At 30.2% G+C, this 11,461-nt stretch overlaps 1 protein-coding gene across 1 annotated transcript; it reads left to right on the forward strand.

Annotated features, from left to right (window-relative positions):
* Positions 1-482: 482 nt before the first annotated feature.
* Positions 483-4,603, forward strand: LOC116026963 (receptor-like protein EIX2). The gene is made up of 5 exons (XM_031268387.1): positions 483-615; positions 2,756-3,077; positions 3,334-3,432; positions 3,525-3,603; positions 4,148-4,603. Exons 1-5 carry the CDS (start codon positions 483-485, stop codon positions 4,601-4,603), a joined length of 1,089 nt encoding a protein of 362 aa, XP_031124247.1.
* Positions 4,604-11,461: the final 6,858 nt, after the last annotated feature.

The raw sequence follows: 11,461 nt of genomic DNA on the forward strand, positions 1-11,461 counted from the left end.
ACCTTACCAATCTTCGACTTCTAAATATTTCTGGATACTATTTCACATTGAAAATAAAAAATTTTGAATGGCTCTCTCTTCTTTCTTCTCTAAGATCCATTTATCTTAGTAGTGTTGACATTGATTTAAGAGTTAATTCCAGCAATGGTCCCCCGACTATGTTGATTTTCCAAAATTGGTCATTGTCTTTTAATTTGGACGAAAAAGACACTTGACTATTGATTTTGTTCCGACATTGGTCCTTCCGTTAACATGGCGTTAGATAAGTGTTAAGTGAAGGGATAAAATTGTCTTTTTATATATGGCCTTCTTTCTCCCTCTTGTTCTCCCTAATGTACTCACCGTCTAATAGATATTGATTCCACGCTGCAAATTCTCCCCATTTTGCTTCTTTGGAGCATCACAGTTGAGGGAGAGAGTGTGAGTGGGACCAGAGCTCTCTTAGGGCGTTCTTGAATTGAAAGAATGAAGAGAAAGCAAGGATGTCTACATTTCGGGTCTTCTCTGACGGCAGCGTGCGAGATCTGAACGGGGAGCCTGAGGCCCGGTGGCATGGAGACGTTGCCGCCGCTGATGGAGGGCCCGGATCCGAACGCGTCGGAATGCGGCGGCCAGGTGATTCCCTGCTTTGAGGGGTTTGGGCTTTTGTATCGAAACTCGGAGCCGGAAGCGGGCAGAAGCCACCTCATCAACGCCTTCTTCTTCCTCTACTTCCAAGCGCAGCAATGGGTTCGGGGTCTGTTTTTTCTTTTATTTACTTTTTATTTTATATTTTTATTTTTTGACTTGATGAGGTTTTTTAACCTGTATATATGTATTATAGCTCCCAACATTCAATATATGTAACTGAGATGAATAACGGAGGTGGCGAGAATGAACAACATTTTATGCAGGAAACCTGTACATATATGTAGTATAACTTCCAACATTCAATATATGCAACTGAGATGAATAACAGGGGCAAGAATGAACACCATTTTATACAGGAAAACTGTATATATGTATTAATGTATGTAACTGAGATGAATAACAGGGCAATAATGAAGAACATTTTGTGCAGGAAATCAAGTAAATAAGCTAAGTTCAGTCTACTCCTTTCTAAGTCAAAAGGGTACAGTGAATGCCTTTCCACTTCTATTATGGGATTTCTATGCCATCCATGTAAGAAAAATTGTAAAAGAACCGACTACAACAACGCGAATTAAGCACACCCAAGATGAAAGATGGAGAAAACGGAATAAGAGAAACTAGATCCATTATGTAATTAACAAATCAATATACCATTCAAAGAGACAGGGATTCAGTTCCTAGTCTGGAACTCAATACCTGCCTCCAAAAGAATATGATTCTAATCCTGAATTTCTACTTTAAGTGAGCTAACTAATTGCTACAAAACCCTGTTCTTAACCCCAGTTTGCATACCTTTGAGCAAATCACAATCACGACACTGAAGCAGGTGGCAGAGAGCTTTGTCATTCTTGTTATACACCCAGTTTGAGGGGACTGTCTTAAAGCTTTTGAGGACTGGAATGAAACAATGTCTCCAGCACTTTAAAGAACGTGAGGATTTGGTAGAGAAGTGGAAGAAGCCCATCACCTATTGCTAAAGGCCATTTACAATCCAACTTAAATGAGTCTATGCTGACGCAATCCTTTCCCGAAGTGAGGTTGCATCAAGCGGACATACAAACCGTTTTTTGCCATCAGTGAGTCGTGGGACCCTTCTTCCACAATCCGCCCACCATTTAGAACAACAATGTTGTCAAAATGCCTCATCATTGCTGCTCGGCAGATCAGGGAAGGACCAGCGTGAGGACAAAGAAACCCAACAAAGAAAATGACCCTTTTACCCCTTCACTTAACACTTATCTAACGCCATGTTAACGGAAGGACCAATGTCGAAACAAAATCGATAGTCAAGTGTCTTTTTCGTCCAAATTAAAAGACAATGACCAATTTTGGAAAATCAACATAGTCGGGGGACCATTGCAAGAATTAACTCTTGATTTAATTGAGTCATCAAAAACCAGTGTCACCCTCCCTCCTTTCCTTGAGGAATTACAGTTGCCATTCTGCCAACTCCATGGGTCTTTGCCTTTCTCGCTTAATTCTTCTTCCCCATTTCTTTCCGTTGTTGATTTTTCTTTCAACTATATCAATACTTCTTCGTTATTCCACTTGTTGCGCAATGCAAGCAAAAAAACTCACTAGCATCGACCTGTCAGCAAATTACTTTGCAGATACCATTCTTGATCATGCATTTGGAGACATGGAATTTCTTGAGAACCTTTATCTTGATTCTATTATCACCAATGGAATTCCAAAATCTTTTTGGAATTTAACTCATCTACGAATTTTAATTTTGTGTGATAATTATCAATTAAATGCATCAATTGCTGAACTTTTCCAAAAGTTGCTCAAGGATGCAGAGAAATCTCTACAAATCTTAAATTAGACTTATCTTGGAGTCAATTCACTGGTGAACTCCCTGCGGATATCATCACCAAATTTACATCTTTGAGAGAATTGCGCGCAAATAATAACCAGCTAAATGGATCAAACTTCAGACTACCTGCAAGTCTTGAATATTTAGATTTGTCCTACAACCAAATTACAGGACAAAATCCTGATCTATCACATGCTTTGTCCTTAAGAGAGTTATACCTCACTGGAAACTAAATTACAGGACAAATTCCTTGTCTATCACATGTCTTGTCCTTAAGAGTGCTAGATCTCTCTCAAAATCAAATTACAGGACAAATTCCTGATATATCACATGCTTTGTCCTTAAGAGAGTTACATCTCACTGGAAATCAAATTACAGGACAAATTCCTGATCTATCACATGCTTTGTCCTTAAGAGCGTTATACCTCTCCGGAAATCAAATTACAGGACAAATTCCTCATCTATCACATGCTTTGTCCTTGAGAGAGTTATATCTCTCTGACAATCAAATTACAGGACAAATTCCTGATCTATCACATACTTTGAACTTAAGAGTGATAGATCTTTCTGAAAATCAATTACATGGGGGCTTACCAGAAACTATAGGGAAGCTATCAAAGCTTAATAAGTTGTATGCCTCATCAAACTTATTGGAAGGAGTTGTAACTGAAGCCCACTTTTCAAACCTTACACATCTTCAATTCTTGGATTTATCCTTTAATGTACAACATGAATAGTAATTGGGTTCCTCCTTTTCAGCTTTACGAAATATTATTAGACTATAAATTTGGGCCTCAATTTCCAAAATGGCTGCGAACTCAGGATAAAATATCTATACTTGATATTTCTGATGTAATACCTAATTGGTTTTGGAATTTCTCCCGCAGGTCCGATACCGATATTCATAAATTGCAGGGTTATGGATTTTGGTCTATACTTGATATTTCTGATGTAATACCTAATTGGTTTTGGAATTTCTCCCGCAGGTCCGATACCGATATTCATAAATTGCAGGGTTATACCTAATTGGTTTTGGAATTTCTCCCGCAGGTCCGATACCGATATTCATAAATTGCAGGGTTATGGATTTTGGTGGGAATGAGTTTGCGGGTAAAATTCCATCATGGATTGGAGGATCTTTGACAGATTTGCGTATTGTTAGTCTCCGACATAACAAGTTTGATGGGAAAGTGCCTTCAAGTATTTGTCATCTTTTTTTTTTTTTGAATACTACTCACCCTATTGAAGCACAAGAGTTAGTATTGCTTCCACTGAGGCTCGAACCCACCACCTCCCGTATAAAGGGAAGGGTTTGATGCCACTGGACTACAAGATCCTTGTCATCTTAATAGCATGCAGATCTTGGATCTTTCTGAAAGCATATTGACTGGGGAAATTCCGTATTGCTTCTACAATTTTACTTATTTCATGAAAAACAGTAGTTCAGTTGGAAGTACTATACTATCTATTACTAATATCACTAGTCGAGGAATGAATTTCTATATAGACAATATTTTGATTCAGTGGAAAAATTAAGACAGAGAATATACGAAGCAATTGGGACTTTTAAAAAGTATTGATCTTTCGAGCAATCAATTGGTTGGACATATTCCAAAGGAATTTTCTTCTCTCAAGGGATTAATTTCCTTAAACCTTTCAAAAAACCATTTGATTGGAAAAATATTTCCAACAATCTATCAGATGGATCATTTGGAAGTCCTTGATCTTTCTAGGAATAAACTTTCTGGTGAAATTCCAATTGGCCTTGCTCGTTTGAATTATCTCGCTGTTCTTGACTTGTCGAGCAACTTTTTATCTGGCAAAATCCCGATCGGCACTCAACTGCAAAGTTTCAATGCTTCTTCCTATACCGGAAATATTAGATTGTGTGGGGACCCACTTCCCAAATGCTCCGCGAATATTCCTCCACAAAACAAAGACAATGACTTTCAAGAATATGATAGTTTTCTAAATCGAGAGTTTTACATATCCATCGTGCTAGGGTTCTCTTTTTGCTTTTGGGGAATTGTAGTCACTTTGGTGCTCAAAGACTCTTGGAGAATTGCATACTATGAGTTCTTGAATGATATCAAAGATTGGCTCTATGTGAGAATGAAGATCTATTTGGTCAAGATGCAAAGAAAGCTACGCATATGATTTGATGAAGCAATAAAAGGCCAGGTATAATTACCCCAATATTGTATTATTTCATTTTTGGTCTCCTTTGGTGAAACAATATCTTTTAGACTTGCCTTGATCAAGTTTTGGCCTCCACTAATATGATATAATTGACACAGATTGATTATGTGCAAATTGGGAATGAAGAATTTGTATGGAGCACTCACTCTGTTTGAAGATCTGTATGCTTCTTGCATTTGATTTAGAGGAACTCACAAAATTTTGTATTTATATTTTCAATAAATCCTATTTATGTTAGTAAAACACTATCTATTTTTCGCATTCTGATAGAATATATATTTTGTCATCAACTTGATCATTTTAATTCCTAAAATTCAAATCCTTTGATATATTAGGAATTGATTTTTAACTTTCCATCTTTCAAGCATTTCTTTTTTCTTCTTCTTCTTCTTCTTTTTTGGATCTTGGTAAAGAAAGCTACAGGCAAGTCACATAAACCAAGAATGTGGGACAAGAGAGGGTGGAGACCAGCCAAGAGAATATTGATAAGTGCTTATTAATTACAATTATTTCTAATATCATATTTATGATGATTTTGCATGTATGTTGTTTAGTTATTGATAGTCTTTAATTCATTAATATTTGTTTTTTTTAGGAATTTCTATGTAAAAATAACAAAATATGCAATGTGAAATGAGGTAAGTATTTTGGTCATATCTCACTCTTATAAAATTCAATTGAAGTGATTTATGTGTCTATGGAAAACTAAGACAATCTCATGTGACTTTTATGTTCATAGTTTTCAAAGATTTGGGACAAATTAGGGTCAAAATGGTGGCCGGACAAACTTTGACACACGCGTGGACACGTCATTGTCACATGTTGATAGTATTTTGATATCTCTTTCATGCGATGTCTAATTGAGATGGTTAGAGTGTCCATGGAAAGCTAATTAAGATGACTCTCTGCAACATTGTGTTCAAAGTGTTGAGATATTCAAACTAAAATAAGGAGAAAAAATCAGGCAAGAATCAACACGCTCAGAGACAAGGCCATGTCGCACCATATTCATTAACATTAGGAGAAGTTTATACATGGGTAATTGAATGTCGAATTTTTTTTATTTAAATATCTAACTCAAAGTACATGAATCCAAGATAATATATATATATATATATATATATATATATATATATATATATATATACATATTGAATCGTTGTTGCATGTCAAAAGTTCACTAAAAAAATTTGTTGCATGTCAATATGTTTATTTCATCTAACTTTTAAAAATAACTACGATATCTATATATATACTAGTTTTATACGCGCACTGCGCGTATGGGTTAATGCCCAATGTTTATATTTACAGCAATAGTGTCGAAAGGAATTTATGAATATAAACATTGGGCATTAATTACAGCATATGCCCAATGTTTATATTTAAATAAATATTTGAAAGTATATCAATGCAAGATTATATAGGAGAAGTTTATACATGAGTAATTGAATGTCGATTTTTTTTATTTAAATATCTAACTCAAAGTATATGAATCCAAGATAATATAGAAAATTCATTATAATTATTACTAAAATAAATGTTTGCAACCTTGTAAAATCGATAGTCTAAATATTTGATCTAAAAATGATAGTCTAAATAAATACTACTTTTAATTTGAATTTTTCCAAGTGGTTCTTAATTCTCTTTTGAGTAACATTGTCATTGTCTTCATCTTTACTATTTGTTCTCTTCTTATTTGTTGGTAGTGTGTTATTTGCAATTCGGATATTGTTGGTACTTGGTAGCATAGATAACAACGTCATGCAATGGGATTATGATATAGGAGTTATGAACTTTCCTTTAGGTGTTCTGCTTGGGGTTCATTTGGTTCAACCATTATTATTGAATGAGTTATTGTAGACAAAGAAATCCATAGTTTAAGAAAAAAGATTAAATAAATTAATAAAAATTTGAAAATTTAAAATATTATGTACTCCAAAGATATTAAAAGGTAGTTTCTCGCTTCAATTTGCTGGGTAATAGGTTATTTGAGTACTTTCATTGTCAACAAATCCCCTAAGGCCTAAGTAATTAATATAATTGGTTTCAAACTATTCTTTTTTATTTTTTCATGGTATTAAAGAAATACATATGTATCATTTTTTGGTGTAACTACTAATTTATTTAATTCAATAAGAGTATAATAGAGTGATTCTGCTTCAATTTGTTGGGTTACTATTTGAGTACTCTCTTTGTGAACCAATCCCCAAGTAGTTAATATAATTAGCTTCAAATTATTCTAATTTTTTTTTCATAATATTAATAAAATATCATTATTTTGTACTATAACTTTGATATTTAATTACAAGATATTGTAAAAATAAGATAATGGACAATGTAATGAATATCAATTGATAAATTTGAATGTAAAGAATCTTTGCATGAGAGAAAATAAAGACAGTATAACTAATGAAATTATTTCTCTTATTTAATTTAATTTTTTGATAATGAATAATTTTTTCAAATAAAGGTATTGTAGACACATAATTCTAAATTAAAGAAATACATATGTATAATTTTTTGTTGTAGCTACTAATTTATTTAATTTAATAAGAGTAAAATAGAGTGAGAAACTTAATTATGTCAAATTTGATTGAGATGAGATTCGAACCTAAGACCTTTCTTTTAGAAATTAATGGGTAAGTTAAAAGTTAACGGAATATTAACGGAGAAGATAATATTTAACGGAAAATTTAACGGATAATCATAAAAGTAAGGTTAAATTAGGTAATCTCTATTAATAATATTAATCTGAATTATCTTAGCCATCTATTTGATTAAATAATTCATCTGAACCATCCATTTGATTAAATAATTTGACTGCCATTTTTTCTACCTATTTTAGGTCTAACTCTCTTTGGCTCTTATTAGTATAGTAGATAGATATAAATAAATTTCTCCCTACATAAATGATGTTGGTTTTTAAAGTTTAAAAATGTGAAAGGTAAAATATATCATTATTATGATTTTAGCATTCTAATCATGACAAATATAAGTATTATTGCATTAATTAAAAGTTTTGTAGTACAAATGCTATAAATTGTTTTATAAAATAACGTAAATTATAAAAATTTACAAATCTAAAATAGTAGTTTTTTTTTTTTTTAATATTATGAGCCCAAAACAAATTAATTTCACGGGGTTCGCTCCGGGAGGCACAAGAGCTTGCCCAAGGGGGATCGTCACTTGAGGGCATCAAACCCAGGTTCTCCCAAAATTCTTCTCTACAAGGATAGCTCACTTGCCCCTTGAGCTACCTCATTGGGTTGTTACATTAATAACATAACTGAAGAAAAACTAACATAAAAATGAACTAATTGAACTAACATACATTTGCGGAGTTTGAAAAAAATATAATGTTATTGGGTAAATGTCTCACATTTAAATATAGTAATGTTATTAAATTAATTGAAATTCACATATTTAAGAATGATGCATTATCTTGGGATCTATCAATTAAAATGAAGAAGAATAAGATATAATAGAACTAAAAGAAATAAACTTTCAATAAATTAGTTAAAAACATACTCCGTATCATAGATCTACAAATATTGAACCACAAAGTCTATTATGGACCTAGTGCTACATTTATGGGTTGGAAAATATTTAAAAACAAAACTAAATAGTTTCAGACATCTATTTACTATTTATGATAACAAATAAAAATTTAAGGCAAAAACTTGTGTGGGGCCGTCTCATGGGTCTCAATCTATGATACATGTCAGATCTTTAATTAACAAAGTCAAAGATCCGATTCGTGAGACGATCTCATACAAGTGTTAATCAAAGTTTAAAATATCACCAAAGTAGATTTGAAACAAAAACTCATATATCAATGTAAAATTTTAAAATAAGAATATTTTTTCATGCAAGAAAAAAAAATACATAATATTTATCAATATCTATATAATAAATTTTTTTTATCAATTTATCTTTTTATTGATTTATGTAGACATATATTATATGAATAGTATTTTGTACAATATAAAAATATATACACAATTTTTTTTATAGAATTGTGATTACTGGCATAATTATACACGTCAATTACTACAATGTTACTTATTAAAAAAAATTATTTTAAAATATGTCTAAACTCATACTCTTAATAAGAAAATAAAAAATATTTAAAAATTTGTCTAAATATTTAATATAGTTAGGGACTACATTAATCCATGTAAATTTAAAAATTAAATTCTTTTAATTTGTAAATGTAATTTTCTTAATTATAATTAAAAATAAATTATAAAATTAACAAAATATGTGTTCATACATATTTATATTTTAAAAAATGCATACATACATATACTTATGCACTATATTAATCATATAAAATTAAAATGCTATTTTTTTAATATATCAATATAAATTATAATTACAGAAATTATATTATAAAATTTACATACATACATATTAATAAATATTATTTGTATATACACTATAATACACAATCATATAAGAAAATGCGTCTGATCAGAGTTTAAAATCACATATACAAATACAAATTTTAAAAATTATACTTTTAATTTCTAAGTATAGTTTTTTTTTTTTTTTTAATACTACTAACTCTATTAGAATGCAGTATCTGTTCTGAGGCTCGAACCCACCCTCAACCTATTGAAGCAAAAGAGTCAGTATTGACTCCACTGAGGCTCGAACCCACCACCTCCCGTATAAATAGAAGGGTTTGATGCCAAGTCCTTGGCAAGTATAGTTTTCTTAGTTATTGTTAAACTAGTTTTATACGCGCATTGCACAAATGGGTTAATGCCCAATGTTTATATTTAAATAAATATTTGAAAGTATATCAATGCAAGATTATATAGGAGAAGTTTATACATGAGTAATTGAATGTCGAATTTTTTTATTTAAATATCTAACTCAAAATATATGAATCCAAGATAATATAAAAAATTCATTATAATTATTACTAAAATAAATGTTTGCAACCTTGTAAAATCGATAGTATAAATATTTGGTCTAAAAATGATAGCCTAAATAAATATTACTTTTAATTTAAATTTTTCTAAGTGTTCTTAATTCTCTTTTGAGTAACATTGTCGTTGTCTTCATCTTTACTATTTGTTCTCTTCCTTTTTGTTGGTAGTGTGTTATTTGCAATTCGGATATTGTTGGTAGCATAGATGACAACGTCATGCAATGATATTATGATATAGGAGCTATGGACTTTCCTTTAGGTGTTCTGCTTGGGGTTTATTTGGTTCAACCATTATTGTTGAATGAGTTATTGTGAATAAAGAAATCCCTAGTATAAAAAAATATTAAATAAATTAATAAAAATTTAAAATATTATGTATTCCAAAGATATTAAAAGGTAGTTCATCGCTTCAATTTGCTGGGTAATGGGTTATTGGGTTATTTGAATACTTTCATTGTCAACAAATCCCCCAAGTAGTTAATATGATTGGTTTCAAACTATTCTTTTTTCTTTTTTTTTTTCATGGTATTAAAGAAATACATATGTATCATTTTTTTTGGTGTAACTACTAACTTATTTAATTCAATAAGAGTAAACTAGAGTGATTCTGCTTCAATTTGTTGGGTTATTATTTGAGTACTCTCTTTGTCAACCAATCCCCAAGTAGTTAATTAATATAATTAGCTTCAAATTATTTTTAAAAAAATTTTCATAGTATTAATAAAATACTTGGTAAATAAATATATAACATTATTTTGTACTATAACTTTGATATTTAATTATAAGATATTGTAAAAATAAGATAATGGACAATGTAATGAATATCAATTGATAAATTTGAATGTAAAGAATCTTTGCATGAGAGAAAATAAAGACAATATAACCAATGAAATTATTTCTCTTATTTCATTTAATTTTTTGATAATGAATAATTTTTTCAAATAAAGGTATTGTAGACACATAATTCTAAATTAAAGAAATACATATGTGTCATTTTTTGTTGTAATACTAATTTATATTTAATTTAATAAGAGTAAAATAGAATGAGAAACTTAATTATGTCAAATTTGATTGAGATGGGGTTCGAACCTAAGACCTTTCTTATAGAAATTAATGAGTAAGTTAAAAGTTAACGGAATATTAACGGAGAAGAAAATATTTAACGGAAAATTTAACGGATAATCATAAAAGTAAGGTTAAATTAGGTAATCTCTATTAATAATATTAATCTGAATTATCTTAACCATCTATTTGATTAAATAATTCATCTGAACCATCCATTTAATTAAATAATTTGACCGCCATTTTTTCTACCCATTTTAGGCCTAACTCTCTTTTGACTCTTATTAGTATAGTAGATATGTAAATTTTTCTCTTTAAATTTATCTAAATATGTACGGAGTACATGATTAGAGATTATATTAATCATACAAAATTTTAATTTTGTATGCTATGATAATAGATACTTGACGAAATATATGAAAATTCAACTATATTATTATATTGTACATTCTAATATATTTTTTATTTTTAAAATTTTTTTTATTTAAATTCATAATAACAATTTTTTTCTCGTGCATCGCACTGGTATAACACTAGTTGTATGTATAAAATAAAACTGAATAGTAGAACTTACAAAAATATGTATATTGTGGAGATTAAAATGATACCTGAGTGTTGTTATAATGAATCTATTGTGTGCGTAAAATAAATCTGGATAGTAGAGACATGGAATCTAATTAAAATGATACTTTAATATTATTATAATGCAATTAGTGTGCGAAAAATAAAATTAAAAATAAAGTTCATACAAAGATAACGATCTAAGAAAACGGTAATAACTTTTTTCAAAATAAAATTAAACAGTATCATTTTAC

The sequence above is a fragment of the Ipomoea triloba genome, chromosome 8 (assembly GCF_003576645.1).
Source record: "Ipomoea triloba cultivar NCNSP0323 chromosome 8, ASM357664v1".
NCBI lineage: Eukaryota > Viridiplantae > Streptophyta > Magnoliopsida > Solanales > Convolvulaceae > Ipomoea > Ipomoea triloba.

Excerpts from the sequence above, each read along its gene's own strand:
- LOC116026963 (XM_031268387.1), top strand. The coding sequence starts at position 483 with ATGTCTACATTTCGGGTCTTCTCTGACGGCAGCGTGCGAGATCTGAAC. Across the intron at positions 616-2,755 it reads CGTCGGAATGCGGCGGCCAG|GACAAATTCCTGATATATCA; the intron begins GTGATTCCCTGC and ends ATCAAATTACAG. Across the intron at positions 3,078-3,333 it reads CTATCAAAGCTTAATAAGTT|GTCCGATACCGATATTCATA; the intron begins GTATGCCTCATC and ends TTTCTCCCGCAG.